The sequence below is a fragment of the Salvelinus sp. IW2-2015 genome, unplaced genomic scaffold (genome assembly GCF_002910315.2).
Source record: "Salvelinus sp. IW2-2015 unplaced genomic scaffold, ASM291031v2 Un_scaffold1668, whole genome shotgun sequence".
NCBI classification, from domain to species: Eukaryota; Metazoa; Chordata; class Actinopteri; order Salmoniformes; family Salmonidae; genus Salvelinus; species Salvelinus sp. IW2-2015.
In genome coordinates, this window is record NW_019943072.1 from 173,613 (window position 1) to 190,193 (window position 16,581).

Genomic DNA, 16,581 nt, shown 5'->3' on the forward strand with positions numbered 1-16,581 from the left:
GACAATGATTTTCTATAGAGTTCTGATTTAATCTAGGCCCACATTTTTATTAAGATACGTCGGGGTGGACAAATTAACAATCGGCTTTACACAAGGCTAAGAGTTTTAATACAAAGCCAATGAACCACACATCTCAGTTGGCTCTACTCAGRAAACACAAACGTTCCTACAACGTTGGAAAGCTTAATGTTCAAATGGAGACAACATTTTTTCTTTCCAGATAATGTCAYCAGGACAACATTCCATGACTGACTTATGTTGGAACCCCCTGCCATCCATCCTATTTTTCCTTCAGGAATTCTCGCTCATTTGGGAGTACATGTTCTCCTTTRGCAATCTTATCCAGAACTGTAGACTCTTTCTTCATTTTCTTCAACTCTACGATCCGATCCTCGAAGCCTGGCTTGCGTTCGTCCTCCTCTGTGCGAATGATTATCTCAATGTACTCCATAGTGGAGAGAGAGCTTGGCTTCAGTGCAACATCATTAAGTCTCTTGAGACAGTCAGAAGACTTCTTGATCAAATTCYTCAGRGRGTCCTGGATCATYTGAAACTCTTCCTCAAGCTTATCCAGCATCTCCTTGGTTTCCATAGATTTGCCCCACGCCTTCATGAAGTTGTCCTTCATTCCTTGAATAGTCTTTCTCAGTCTTTGTGTCATATGTCAACAATACTTTTTCCCTGTCGTGATCAGTGGAAGAGCATTTTCCTGCACATATGGTGCAGTTGCCATCATCATCCATCACGSCACAACTGTTGATGTCATCTTCATTTGGGAGGAAGCAGCAGGTGTGACATGTGAAATTGCATATCTTGCAGTTTGTCGCAAAGTCRTGGGCTAATTTGGTTCTCTTCACCTGCAGCACATTTACCTCGGTCTCAAAATGTTTGTTCTGTTTCATGTTCTCGTCCTCGTTCTCCAGACACTGTTTGAAGCTTTTGATCTCACTTAGCTTTGACAGACCWGCTGTGATCTGAGGGGTCAGGCGMGTCATGGTCTTCTCCAGAAGCTCACGTTCTTCCAGKACTTTCTTTGTCAGGGTCAGATCTTTACTCTCAATGCTTTCCAGTTCTTGGAAAAATGTCTTCATCTCCTTGAAAGTTGACCTCCATTGCTCTGGACACTGGGCCTTATGACAATCATCAGAATCATCCTCTTCAGAGCTGCTCTCCYTCTCCTTTGAGAACAGAAATGAACTGTTGAATTTGAAATGGGTTGGTAGCCCCTTCTTGTTTTTCTTACAGGGCAGATTTGCAGCTTTGATTGCCTCTAGCACTGGTATGTTCTTCCCATCAACAAATGTCACAAGCATCAGGATGTTTTCAGCTACATCCTTTCCAAAGATGGACAGGATGGAATCAAAGATGTATCTCTGGGAAGGACTGAGACGAACAAGTGGTGCCTGCACTACAAAGCAGACTGCATCAATGTGATCAATCCCTAAAGGGTGACACAAGAAATCRTTCACTTGAAGGATGATCAATTTATCTTGAGCCATTCCTCTGGTGTCTCCGAACCCTGGTGTGTCAATGATGGTCAGAGAATAAGGAATCTGAAAACCTGGCTGGTTGTAGAGCTCGTATGATGTCACAACCACAGTCTGGCTCTCAGCCTGTGACCTGTTGGTCACCTCATGGATGAGCTTAAAGCGGTAACTGTCTTCCCACTTTACCCCAAGAATGTAGTTTATCATGGTATTGACCAGAGTTGTTTTTCCTGAACCTGTGGCCCCCAGAAGCAATATCACCTTGTTATTCCCTTGCTCAACTTTCTTCCCAAATCTGTACTGGTCAAAACTGTCATTTACATCCAACTTCTGTTCCAGATTCAGCCAGTGGATTGAGGGGTTGCCCTTTTCCACCTTCTGGGATTTTTTGAGGAATTCCTGACTTTTTGCTCCTGCTGATTTGCTTTTCTTCGGTTGGAGATCAGTGACCCTAAGGGTAGTGAGCACAGTCTCAGGACTGGGTAGACTGTTCCCTGCTTCACCACAGTTAACAGAGACTCTGATGCTGTATGCAGTGTCAGCCTCTAGTCCTTCCAGTYRACTCTCTCTAGTGGTGGTTTTGATGGTGTGCCACATCTGATTGTCTATAGCCTTTACACTCTTTCTGTATTCAACCACATAACCAATGACTTCAACATCATCTCCCACCATGGTAGGAATGTCCCAGTTCACWCWGARACTWCCRGATTCTATCCTCTTCTCTGTGGGTGGTCCAGGGGGGCTACATGGGCGGGTCCTGAAGTATTCTGTCCAGTCACTGGAGAGGCTCACACCAGGTCTACACACCGCCTTGCAGCTAAAGAGGTACTTTTTGTAAGGGTCCAATTGACTGATGGTGACCTGGTTAGTTGTAGTATCCAATTTGACCTCGGTCCACTCAGAGTCAGCCTGCTCAGCCTGGTACAAAACCTGGTACGACTCCACAGAGGTAAAACCAAGGTTGGGAGGGTTGACTTGCAAGTGGACACAGTCATGCTCCAGACTCTTGATGGTGGGAACACCTGGCTTTGATGGCAGCTCAAACTGTGGACTCAAAAGTGTCCCTCTTTCATAGACATGGATGGAGGATGCAGTAAGGCGTTTGTTTGGAATTGATGCAATGCAGAATGCAAGATTTTTCCTGCCTTCGTTTGACTTTTTGAAGTCTAGGAACAGATTTATGGTTTGCCTGGTTAGGGTGGTTACCTCCCCCGAGTGAAACCACTTTTCTGCTACAGACTTCCCGTCTGCGTTGGGGTTGTAAGGTATCAGTGAAAAATCACTTTTAGATTCTTCCAGCAAGTAGTTCTCCAGGACTACCAGATACTCTTCTTTCTCCTTCAAATAGGAAAATGCAAAACACACTACATAATCATTAGCTTTATCAAGCACTAATCCATCCAATTCACTGCTTGAGTACACAACTTGTACCTCTTTCATTATGTCAAGGTAAGAGCTGACAACATTCATCTCTCTCTCTCTGTCATCCAGGTACGTGATCATGAGGTCATTCTGGAATGGAGAACGTTCTTTGCTGTTGAGCATTGTTATCAGCTCTTCCTCCTCCATTCCTCCTCCTCTTATGTTGGGAAGAAGCTTGCAGAGACCTTTCTGGAACACGAGCTTGTACTCTGAGCACAAGTCCCTGAACTTGTTGAGCTTGGCTTTGAGTTCAGGGAACTTGATAGCCATGTCTTCCTTCATCATGTCCTGGCATTGTACATCAGTACTGTCCAGTCCGTCCAAGATTCGCTGTGCTCGACGCACCAGGCTAACACTGATCTGCCTGACAAGCTGGGCAGCTGCAGAGTCCAGATTCTTGAGAGGATAGAGCCAGACGGTCATGGGCACGGCATGTTCTCCGTTCTCCCCTAGCAGACGTGGCAGGCCAGCATACACCTTGATGGCATCTTCAAATGTGACAGGGTTGTTTTCTAGTGCKAAATCACCATGGAAYGTGCAGGTGAATTTATTGGCCTCRCTCTGCTCTTCCTCACTCATCTTCAAATTTGCCTGCCCTTCTATTGATATGAGAGGGATCTTTTTTATTGTGGCCTGCAGGTTTCCCTMGATGTCCTGGTGGTTTTCTRCTGAGGAAACCTCTTGGTCAAAAATGAAAAAGGCCTGMGCTCCGTAGAGCAGGGCAGTCACCACATGGGTTGCAGAGCCCTCTTGTAAGACATTAGAGTATTTCACATTTCCTGCCCCCAGGTGGTCCATGGTCAGCTGCTCGAAGCGAGTGGTGGTACGGTACTGCAGAGAAACCCTAGACTGATGCTTTGAGGTCTTTTTGTCATGTAGGAATTCAGCAGAACCCTTCACACTGACTAAGCCACCAAGAAAACTGGCCTCGAGATGCAGACACATTCAAAGCTTCTGACTTGGCTTCACTTGAGTCTGAAGCAATGATTTTGAAGTCGGTGTTCGGTTGTGGACGGACATTGATGTGTTTCTGCAACACCTCAGAATCCCAGAGAGTGATACCTGCAGTTTAAAGAGAATGACCAAAGAACGTTATTGTGAAAATAATACCCCAACGTGTACATGTGTAAATATTTCTATACGTAAACATGGTTTAATTCAAATAACTAATTGAAGGTAAATATTCTAGGTGTCAACCCATAGTTAGAAAACCTACACCTCCTACCCTCAGAAGTAAAGASTGCTCTCTKTAGCACCATTTGAACCAGTCTGGAAATGGGTTCTATKTGGAGCTTCTTTCAGGTCAAATAGAACCTTTGTTCCAAATAAAAGGTGCTATTTGGAARCAGAAAGAGTTCTATCTKGAACCTTTTTTCAGATGGTTCCCTTCAGGGACAAATGGTGCCACATTACACTCAGAAGAAAAAAAAAAGAGTGCCATCTTTGCCATTGACAGRATRACTACTATATGAACACTTCAAAAACAACCTGCCATCACTCTTTTGTCCCAAGTGCGTCCTCTAGCTTTTCTTACTCTGTGGTAACCATAGAGATGCACCAGAAAGCTCATCTTCTCTCTATGCAATGGCCGATTCTGTGACAGCATCATAGAGGACTTAAGTGCCAAAAAGGCTGTTTTAGCATGGGCAGCTCCATTCAGGACTTTCACCATTTGAAGTWMTCAACTGGGAGATACTTCCTTTGGGTTGAGGAAGYATTACATAATTCATTCTGGGTCCTCAAGATGGATCCGACAGAATATAAATCCCTGCCATCTGGTGAGGTTAGCATAGCGCTAACTTATGCCATGTTATCTGATGGGACCAGGTACAATTTAGCATTCTGTCACATGCAAGTAAAAAAACGATTTTAKTTAGCTAAGACGCATTTTGAGCTGGAGAAACTGTTTAAATGTAAATAGTGGCTTATGTTCACAATTATGGCCCCAATGTCTTCTTCAACTATYAGTGTATTAGCAGTTTGTAAATAAACTGTAAAGGTGCATACCACCACCTACTGTGTGGAGTGTGTATAGTCTGAACAGGTATAATGCCAAGGTTGGTGATTTACTGACATCTGCAGTTATGGAATGTCTGTTCAGGAGTGCAATTCATTGGCTGACCCCTCCTGCTGATTATTGCTTAATCCATAGTAACTACTTTAAAATGGTGAAAGCCCTCAACAGTGTTCCCCCTGCTAGAACAGTGTGCCCTCTATCCAACTCAATGGTGGAAACACTGTCAATGAATTTAAGATGATGCATACTGATTACCTCCAAACCAAAGAGGAATAGTTTCCTGTACCTGGGATGAGGACATCTCTACGACAGTCATACAGCATCCCCAGCTGGAAGGGTCGGCCCAGAGCGGCTAGCTCGATGGTCTCCGAGTCAGACATGACTCAGTATTCTGAAAACATATCAGTACTGGGGTTACTTCAGCAGCCCCAGTATTAGAACATTTCAACAGATCATTTGGCCGTCAACATAAAATCATTGTTTTTTGCTCATTGCCCAGGCAATGCAGCGTGTGTAAAATATCACTGATACAGTATGTTATGCAAACATTTGAGTCACTCACATCTTTGTCCGCTAGTCTTTTTGTTCTTTCTGAACAGGAAGAGGWCTCTGGAGCCCTAACAGTTGGTGTTCTTATTTCTTTGGGAAAAAAACCTTGAACTGCASAAACAAAACAAAGACACTTTACATGTTGATGGTTTTCTACATAATGCAGTCTTAATTAAAATAATCCACCTTAAGAGTTGACCTAATTAATGTTCCAAACATTCAAAATAGGAGCTACTGTGAAGTCGGAAGTTTACAAACACTTAGGTTGGAGTCATTTAAACTCATTTTTCAACCCACTCCACACATTTATTTAACAACCTATAGTTTGGCAAGTCGGTTAGGACACAGTAACTACTAGGATGTATTCGTCTGCCTGTTGTGACCGCCTTTGAGCCAGTGGATTACTGAACCAAACGCACCAACAAAACTGAGTTTTTTGGATATAAAGAGGGACTTTATCGAACAAAAATAACATTTATTGTGTAACAGGGACTCTTGTGGGTGCAACCAGATGAAGATCATCAAAGGTAAGTGATTAATCGCTATTTCTGATTTTTCGTGATCTCCTCTACTTGGCTTGAAATGTTTGTATGCTTTTGTAAGTGGGGCGATGTCCTCAGATAATCGCATGGTATGCTTTCGCCGTAAAGCCTTTTGAAATCTGACACAGTGGCTGGATTAACAAGAAGTTCATCTTTAAAGACGATGTATAAACTTGTTCTTTTATGAATGTTTATTATTACGATTTTCAGTCATTTGAATTTGGCGCTCTGCAATTTCACCGGATGTTATTGACGCTAGCATCCCACTGATCTTAAGAGTTAAGGCGCACCACCGCTAACTAGCTAGCCATTTCACATCCGTTACATTAGTTTGTTGGTGATGTGGACACCAAGGATTTGAAGCTCTCAACCTGCTCCACTACAGCCCGTCAATGAGAATGGGGCGTGCTCGGTCCTCTTTTTCCTGTAGTCCACAATCATCTCCTTTGTCTTGATCACGTTGAGGGAGAGGTTTTGTCCTGGCACCACACGGTCAGGTCTCTGAACTCCTCCCTATAGGCTGTCTCGTACTTGTCGGTGATCAGGCCTCCACTGTTGTGTCATCTGCAAATTTATTGATGGTGTTGGAGTCGTGCTTGGCTGTGCAGTCATGAGAGAACAAGGGAGTACACGAGGGGACTGAGCACGCACCCCTGAGGGGTCCCTGTGTTGAGGATCAGCGTGGCGGATGTGTTGTTACCTACCCTTATCACCTGGGGGGGCCCGTCAGGAAAGTCCAGGATCCAGTTGCAGAGGGAGGGTTCCAGGGTCCTTAGTTTAGTGATGAGCTTTGAGGGCACTATGGTGTTGAATGCTGAGCTGTAGTCAATGAATAGTATTCTCACATAGGTGTTCCTTTTGTCCAGGTAGGAAAGGGCGATGTTGAGTGCAATAGAGATTGCATCATCTGTGGATCTGTTGGGGCGTTATGCAAATTGGAGTGGGTCTAGGGTTTCTGGGATTATGTTGTTGATGGTGTTGATGTGAGCCATGACCAGCCTTCCAAAGCACTTCATGGCTACAGACATGAGTGCTACGGGTCAGTAGTCATTTAGGCAGGTTACCTTAGTGATCTTGGGCACTATGGGGGWCTGCTTAAAACATGTTGGTATTAKYAACTGGGACAGGGAGAGGTTGAAAATGTTAGTGAGGACACTTGCCAGGTCAGCACATGCTCGCAGTACACATCCTGGTAATCCGCCTGGCCCTGCGGCCTTGTGAATGTTGACTGTTTAAAGGTCTTACTCAGATCYGCTAAGGAGAGCGTGATCACACAGTCTTCCGGAACAGCTGGTGCTCTCATGCATGTTTCAGTGTTATTTGCCTCGAAGCCAGCATAGAAGTAGTTTAGCTCGTCTGGTAGGCTTGTGTCAATGGGCAGCTCTCGGCTGTGCTTCCCTTTGTAGTCTGTAATGGTTCGCAAGCCCTGCCAACCCGCGAGCGTCAGAGCTGGTGTAGTATGATTCAATCTTAGTCCTGTATTGACGCTTTGCCTGTTCAATAGTTCGTCGGTGGGCATAGCGGAATTTCTTATAAGCTTCCGGGTTAGAGTCCTGCTCCTTGAAAGTGGCAGCTCTACCCTTTAGCTCAGTGCGGATGCTGCCTGTAATCCATGGCTTCTGGTTGGGGTATGTACGTACGGTCACTGTGGGGACGATGTCATCGATGCACTTATTGATGAAGCCAATGACTGATGTGGTGTACTCCTCAATGCCACCGGAGGAATCCCGGAACATATTCCAGTCTGTGCTAGCAAAACAGTCCTGTAGCTTAGGATCTGCTTCATCTGAACACTTTTTATTGATAGTCACTGGTGCTTCCTGCTTAAATTTTTGCTTGTAAGCAGGAGGATAGAATTATTCTACCAGCTACTGTGAGATGTTTAGATTCCATAACATTTAAGGACACAATTGAAAGGCCTATGTATTTAATGTTTTGTTCACTGTACAATATAACCACAAAACTGGCCATCTTTTCCCCCCCATTTTCTGGATGCCCTTCCCCTTCTTGCAGGTTCACCTCTCTGCAATGCAACAATAGAAAATGTAAGTAGCTAAATGAATAAAGAGTAAAAAATAAAAGCTCAATGATATAATTTCACCAATTTAATAATTGGCAAGTTGCTGCAGGGGTGCTGAGCTGTTGGCCAGGGTAGGGGTAGCCAGGTGGAAAGCATGGCCAGCCATAGAAAAATGCTTGTTGAAATTAGCGATTTTTGTAGATTTATCGGTGGTGACAGTGTTTCCTAGCCTTAGTGCATTGGGCAGCTGGGAGGAGGTGCTCTTATTCTTAATGGACTTTACAGTGTCCCCGACTATTAAAACCTTCCCAAACCAGAAACCGTGGATTGATGGCAGCATTCGCGTGAAACTGAAAGCCGAACCACTGCTTTTAATGAGGGCAAGGCGACAGGAAACATGACCGAATACAAACAGTGTAGCTATTTCCTCCGCAAGGCAATCAAACAAGCTAAGCGTAAGTATAGAGACAAAGTAGAGTCGCAATTCAACGGCTCAGACACGAGTGGTATGTGGCAGGGTCTACAGTCAATCGCAGACTACAAAAAGAAAACCAGCCCAGTCGCGGACCACGATGCTTTGAGGACAATACAGTGCCAGCGACACGGCCCGCTACCAAAACCTGTGGGCTCTCCTTCACCTCAGCCAACGTGAGTAAAGCATTTAAACGTGTTAACCCTCGCAAGGCTGCCATCCCAGACCGCATCCCTAGCTGCGTCCTCAGAGCATGCGCAGACCGGCTGGCTGGTGTGTTTACGGACATATTCAATCAACCCTTATTCCAGTCTGCTGTTCCCACATGCTCCAAAAGGGCCACCATTGTTCCTGTTCCCAAGAAAGCTAAGGTAACTGAGCTAAATGACTATCGCCCCGTAGCACCCACCTCCAACAGCGCCTTTTCAACCTTAGAAGGCTGAAGAAATTCGGTTTGTCACCAAAAACACACAAACTTTTACAGATGCACAATCGAGAGCATCCTGTCGGGCTGTATCACCGCCTGGTACGGCAACTGCTCCGCCCACATCCGTAAGGCTCTCCAGAGGGTAGTGAGGTCTGCGCAACGCATCCCTGGGGGCAAACTAGCTGCCCTCCAGGACACCTACACCACCCGATGTCACAGGAAGGCCAAAAAGATCATCAAGGACAACAACCACCCGAGCCACTGCCTGTTCACCCCGCTACCATCCAGAAGGCGAGGTCAGTACAGGTGCATCAAAGCTGGGACCGAGAGACTGAAAAACAGCTTCTATCTCAAGGCCATCAGACTGTAAACAGCCATCACTAACATTGAGTGGCTGCGGCCAACATACTGACTCAAATATCTAGCCACTTTAATAATTAAAAATTAGATGTAATAAATGTATCACTAGTCACTTTAAACAATGCCACTTTATATAATGTTTACAACCTACATTACTCATCTCATATTTATTTGCTGTACTCTATACCATCTACTGCATCTTGCCTATGCCGTTCGGCCATCCATATATATTTTTATGTACATTTTCTTATTAATTCCTTTACACTTGTGTGTATAGGTAGTTGTGAAATTGTTAGGTTAGATTACTCGTTAGATATTACTGCATGGTCGGAACTAGAAGCGCAAGCATTTCGCTACACTCCACATTAACATCTGCTAACCTGTGTATGTGACCAATAACATCTGCTAACCATGTGTATGTGACCAATAACATCTGCTAACCATGTGTATGTGACCAATAACATCTGCTAACCATGTGCATGTGACCAATAACATCTGCTAACCATGTGTATGTGACCAATAACAGCTGATAACCATGTGTATGTGAGAAATACATTTGATTTGTTTTGAAACGTTTTGGAATTAGTGCTACAGGATGCAAATGTCTGTTTGAAAAAGCTAGCCTTAGTTTTCCTAACTGACTGAGTATATTGGTTCCTGACTTCCCTGAAAAGTTGCATATCGCGGGGGCTATTCGATGCTAATGCAGAACGCCTCAAATAGTTACATAGCCTATATGGAAATAACAGACATGAGCCAAGCATGTTTACCTGTAGAATGATATAGGTTATAACACCTATGATTCATTTCGTCAGTTCTACCACCTCAACATTGCTCATTTTAAAAAGGGTTAAATATGTTGTAGGGAAGTTCAGCTTCAGTCCACAGGGGTGGCGCTGTGTCACTGTCAGAAGATAAGTGCTTCAGTCAGAAAAACATTCGCTCATCTCTTTCGGTCTCAGCTAGCTACAGAAGCTAGCTAGCTACAGAAACGAAACCCATCAAGTTCACTTACTGGAAATAACTAATTTTCCTAATATCATGACTTATATCAACATCCTTAGCTTGCCCATTCACTAAATATACTGTTAAATAACTCAGACTGACATCCAATAGCTTTAGGATACTGAACGCTAACTTATTAGCATTAGCCTACCCTTATGCTGATGGAGACTKGTTAGCTACCGCAAAACCTGCAGCTAACTCTGCTGCTGCACTGKCTTTTCTGACTGTTCTACCCTCTCCACRTCATTCACTACTCAACCTGCTCGCTTTTTMCCTCTCTTTCAAAAGAAATTCTGAATATCCACATTTGCTGTGTTATTTTGAGGCATTTTACTGAGTGATGGGATTGACATCTAACCAGTGCTGTAGGGGTGGGGTCAAGGGATGAGAGCGGTCCACTGAGTTGTGAAATCTCAGCCAATCACAGCAGACTGAGTCAAACCAGGGGCTTCTTGCAGTGCCTGCTACTGCCAAGCACAGTATATTGGATAGTTTATTTTAGTCATTAAAATGTGCATAGCGCAACAAATGTGTGGTTATGGAAACTCAGACTGAAATGTAAAAAATAATGTAAAAAATACTAATAACGATACCATTAACAGGGTCTGGGCTGGACCACTAACATCCAGGGCTGAAGCCCCAGAAGTCCAGACCTAATGAACCCACTGGCTAACATACTGGGTATGGATACATGTACATGTTTATAGAAAACATGCCTTGCATTGAATGCTGCCTATAAGAGAGTTGAATGTAAATACTGAATGTAATAAATCCTGAATAAACTGTTTGCATTTTTCTGTGTCAGGTGTGACGTGTCAGAGAAGAGATCAGACAACAAGGCATCAATAGAATCTATGTATTGCAAAGCTACAGAGGATTCTCAGATATTGACAGGCATTAGGTTTGAAAAGCATTTGGCGACAGCAGCCAGGTAAACAAAACCAAAAGACTGCTAACAGGGTTATAAAACCACTGTCATTTGTGTGAACTATCCCTTTAAGCACATAATTTGGGGGAAATAAAAACAGGCAGTGCAATTGTAGATATTAAAGGTATACAATGATTGTGTGCTTTGGTCAGTAATTCATTTTGTGGATGATTTAAACAGTTTATGCCCCTGTCACTTAATATTTGGATACATTTTAAATGGTTTTCTGATCTCTTTTTGCAATCTCTTTTTCCCGCTGAATTCTTGTTTTTTCATCCTTCTCTCGCTGTCTATTGTGTTCCATTAATTGTAGTCTTTCCTTCTCGAGCTCCTGTCTTCGTTTTTCTTTCATATTTCTTTCTGTTTCCATGCTCACTTTCTCAGCAAGGAGCTGCCTGTTATCCTCTTCTGTCTTTTTCTTTTCCTCCTCCATGTTCTGTTTTTCCTTCTCCATGTTCTGTTTTTCCTTCTCCATGTTCTGTTTCCTTCTCCATTTCTGTTTTTCCTTCTCCATGTTCTGTTCCTCCTCCATGTTCTGTTTTTCTTCTCCATGTTTCTGTTTTTCCTTCTCCGCTTTCAGTTTGTCCTCCTCCGCTTTCTGTTTGTCCTCCTCCGCTTTCAGTTTGTCCTCCTCCGCTTTCAGTTTGTCCTCTCCGCCTTCAGTTTGTCCTCCTCGCTTTCAGTTTGTCCTCCTCCGCTTTTCAGTTTGTCCTCCTCCGCTTTCTGTTTGTCCTCCTCCGCTTTCAGTTTGTCCTCCTCCGCTTTCAGTTTGTCCTTCTCCTCTTTCAGTTTGTCCTCCTCCGCTTTCAGTTTGTCCTTCTCCGCTTTCTGTTTGTCCTCCACCGCTTTCTGTTTCTCAGTTCTGGCTTGATCGCGGTCTATCTCTGCCTGATCCGCTCGACCTCTTGATGCATCTCTACCCATTCTCTTGTTGATCTTGTAGGTCTCTGACCTTCTTAGAGATTAGATATGAAAATAACCAAAAACAGACAGTAAATGCGTTTGCTCTCAAAGCAGCAATTTTGTACTGTATATTTGGACTGTTTCCTGAAGAAAGTGTTCCTGCTTCAACTACATTTTGTTTTGATAAACGTGGGTTCTTAGGCTCTGTCACACCCTGGCCTTAGTATTCTTTGTTTTCTTTATTATTTTAGTTAGGTCAGGGTGTGACATGGGGTATGTTTGTGTTTTTGTCTTGTCTTGGGTGGTTGTAGTGTCTAGGGGGATTTTTGTTACAGTGTATGGGTTTGTGTTGAGTGAATGTTTCTAGGGAAGTCTATGGTTGAGTGAATGTGTCTAGTTATGTCTATGGTTGCCTGAGTGGTTCTCAATCAGAGACAGATGTTTTTCATTTGTCTCTGATTGGGAGCCATATTTAAGGTGGCCATAGGCATCATGTAGGTGTGGGTAATTGTCTATGTTGAACGTTTGTTGCGTTTTGTGTGCACTAACGTTTATAGCTTCACGGTCGGTTTGTTTTGTGGAGTGTTCGTTTTCCCTCTTCTAATAAAAGAAGATTTTCTTTTCACGCGCTGCGCCTTGGTCCTCACACGATCGTGACAGGCTCAGTAGAAGCTATTAAGGTATTTGTGATCCACCAGCATGACTAAACAGGATGGTCAAACAAGGCTAACTTTATGTTTCCTTAATACCACGAGACAATATAACTAGAAACACTGTACATACACATTTGTAAATAATTTGTTCTTAATTGACTTGCCTAGTTAAATAAAAGTTTAAAATAAAACATATTGATTGTGAACATCAATTTTCTCATCTGTCTGTTCAAGTGAAATGGTGCTGGCATTACTTTATCTCATAGGTCCTAGAAGTCTGAGGGCATACAACGTTAGAACATTTCCGTGTAAAGTAGTAGTCATGCTGACTTCCTCTGAATCTCTTTCCAAGTTGGTGAAGGTGTAAATACAACATGATTGAGCTCAAGTGCTTCTAAGTCGCAATAATTCTTCAGTATGCTCAACCTAGCTAGGCTTCAGTAAATTATTGCATAAAGATTATTTTCACTGCATCAGGGATGGCGGACACAGACAGGAATAATATGATAGACAATCAAATTCTCTCCTTGAGCGTTTTTGCGTTCGAGGACACCCCAACATTTGGCTTGATAAAACTCATAAACAAGTTAAAAGCTTGAACAGAATCCAGTTAATTAATACATCTCAACAAAAACAGAAGAAACTGTAGCTACTTTGAAGAATCTCAAATACAAAATATATTTTGTATTTGTTAAACAATTTTTTGGTTACTACAGTACATCATTCCATATATATGCTATTTCATAGTTTTGATGTCTTCACTATTATTCTACATTGTAGAAAATAGTACAAATAAAGAGAAACCCTGGAATTTGTAGGTTAGTCCAAACTTTTGACTGGTATTGAAATACATATTCAGTACCAGTCAAAAGTTTGGACTCACCTACTAATTCCAGTGTTTCTATTTTCTACATTGTAGAATACTAGTGTGTGTTCTTGTAATGAGAAATATTTTGGCAGAACATCTCCCGCCTTGAAAGTACGTCTTGGAGAACATAAATCCACCATTAGACGACGATATATCACTTCGCCAGTTGAGAGACACTTTATAGAACCAAAAACATTATATTAATGAATTGCTTTGCGTCGGGATCGAGAAGGTTAATCCACGTATAGGTGGTGACTGACAACAAATGACTACAAAGATAAGCCATGTGGATATATATATTCAATTCTGTATCGCCACACCGTGTAAACGAAGCATTAGACGTCACCTCCTTCCTATAAGCCACATTTAGACTGTTAAACAAGAACAGTGTCCATATCAGACCTTGCATATCGTTTATGAGTTCGCCGCCCATATGAACGGCTTTGCCTGATGTCCGTGGTGAATGATACGATGTATTTAGGTGAGCGGACACCTGGGGCGATTGATTTGAGTTGCCCTTCGTGCCCGCTCCCATACTCTTTAATTCAGATTTTCTGTGTGACTAATTTGTATACAGGTAGACCAGAAAATACATCACTGATGTGTCAACCCTGAATAGAACCACCTGCTGCTCATCTGTTGTTCTTTACAAACGCTGTTTTGAATTGAAATAAAGTTGTACCTACACTGAAGGCTGTAAAGCCGCAACGTCTGTGTACGCTATCCCTGATGCAGTGAAAATAATTAAAACATATTGAATAATGAAGTAAGCTTTTGGCGACAACTTTGAGTGTGAACCCATTTGTTTGACTGAATTTGCGGGTTTTATGCGCCAGCCAGGCTTCAGGGAGAGCGCGATGGTTCCCATTTGTTCAGTAAATTATACACGTTATTAAAAACTACAGTCTCGGATTGGTACATACATTTTTGGACACTTAAATTGACACAGAATAACCATACAATTTTGAAGAATATAACTTAAATACGTCATGAGCTTAGTACAATTATATTACCCCCATTAGAACCCACCATAAACGCTGATTTTCCTCCATTATTAGTTCATGTAAAGAATCAATGTATAGATTAAAAGCATTGTTAAAACTTCAGTCTTGGCATCTAGAGCACTGTCAATTTGACAATGTTTACATTCCCCTGGCCCCATCGCTCAGTTATATACAACAATAAGTGGAGAAACGCACGATGTGTGTAGTATTTCTCAAAGATCAATTCAAACTAGAATCTACATTTGGTGAAACAACGCAGCGATATTGTTTTAGTGATGAAACGGAGGAGAGGAGCATCCGGCAGTGGGATTTTGTTTCAATGATGTCCGATGGCGAACAAAAAAAACGTTTTGTTTAAAGTAATTTCTTGATTGTCGTAATATCCCAAACGGACGTGCCAGTTTCACCAAATAAAGATTATAACTTTAATGATTTCCCAGTAAAGGCTTTGCTAAGCAACCATTTTTAGGTCTATCGTTGAAATAAGGGTTAGTAGCCTACCTTAAGTCAACGAAGTTTGCCGATGGATGTCAACTAGACAAAAATTACAAGTAGATATTCAGAATAGAAGCCAAGTACAGCACATACTTCAGAATGTATGGGATGTTTCTCTACCAAGATGTAGACTGGCGTCTGACAACTTGTTTTATAGACCAAATCACAGAGTTTCTAAACCCAGAGGCGCAACATCGCGAGATTTCCAGGAACTCTTGTGAAAAAGACTAAATAGGACATGCGGAGGTTTGGGGCTTGAGAAGTCAATGAGAGTGAAATATCTTCCTTAGTTATTAATTTTCTCGAAATCGAAAGGCWCAACCAAGATTCGAGTCAATTTCTTAAGTAGTTGAACATGTTATTAGGCCAACCTTGTGAAAGTGATCAACTGACACGTTTTAATTTTAGTCAAAAACAGGTTTATATCGAAGGACTGCCTTTGATTTTGACGGACTGCACATGCGCAGTTCAGCCGGAGACGACCGTTAGACCGATTACTTGTTTCTACGCCTGAGCTTTGCTAGCCAACGTCAACATGACATCACCTACAAGTGTAGTCGGGATTTCTGTTGGAGAGAAGCAGTTTTAGCTTATCTTCATACTGTATTGTCTTTGACCAAATCTTTTTTTATTGTAAAACATGTAACAAGCCCATCCCCACACTCTTCTTGTCAATCACATGAGTAAAGGGCAGCCTCTCTGGCTGCTATACTGTAACATTGGAGACAGAGTTAATCCTAGCTCAGGGGTTCCCAAACTTTTTGTTTATGTACAACCAACTGATGTTTGCTCTGCCCAGAGTAGTCCTGAAGTACTCCCACATGTTCAGTTTAACAGTCAGCCTATGGTCTCATGAGTCTTCTCAGTTACCCCCTGTGGAAAGGCCAAGTACCCCCTGAGGTCCTAGTACCCCTGGGTAGGAACCACTMCTCTAGTGGAAACAGACTGCTACAGTAGACTACTGGTGGTCATGGAGTTGATCTGATTCATTGTATTTCTGCTTTGTATGCTACTTTGAGTACAGCCAAAGAGAGAGATTACAGTGAAAGGGGAAGATATGGCGTTGGGGAAACTGCTTTTTTCACCGATTTGCCAACTTATCACCTGTAAAATGTCAATAAGACACTATAAAGAGTTTATTTAATGTCTCAATACATAATGTACCTATTTGAAGGTTTGTGTCGAATTTGAAGAGAGTTTTGGTCGACACTCACATTTGTGAGTCCATTTCCTTGGAACTGCCTTAATTAATCATGTTGCATGAAACCCCCCCAAAAAGAACTGATTTCATTTTATTTAGACAGGAAATGTCTGGAAAGGAAACCCACAATAGCCCAGGAAACGACACTGCTACACCCCCTGTTTCATACTGTGATGAGTACAAGTGAGTACAGTACAACTCCAGTAGGGAATGGCGCGCAGGCACTGG

The 16,581-nt window shown here is 42.6% G+C and overlaps 1 protein-coding gene across 1 annotated transcript; it reads right to left on the reverse strand.

Moving 5' to 3' along the window:
* Nucleotides 1–91: 91 nt before the first annotated feature.
* Nucleotides 92–15,233, reverse strand: LOC112071625 (uncharacterized). Its single transcript, XM_070439459.1, is given in 4 exon segments — nucleotides 92–3,843; nucleotides 3,845–3,971; nucleotides 5,213–5,317; nucleotides 15,159–15,233. Coding segments are annotated over 3 exon segments (3,498 nt in total). The 5' UTR covers nucleotides 5,307–5,317; nucleotides 15,159–15,233; the 3' UTR covers nucleotides 92–566.
* Between the last annotated feature and the right edge of the window lie 1,348 nt (nucleotides 15,234–16,581).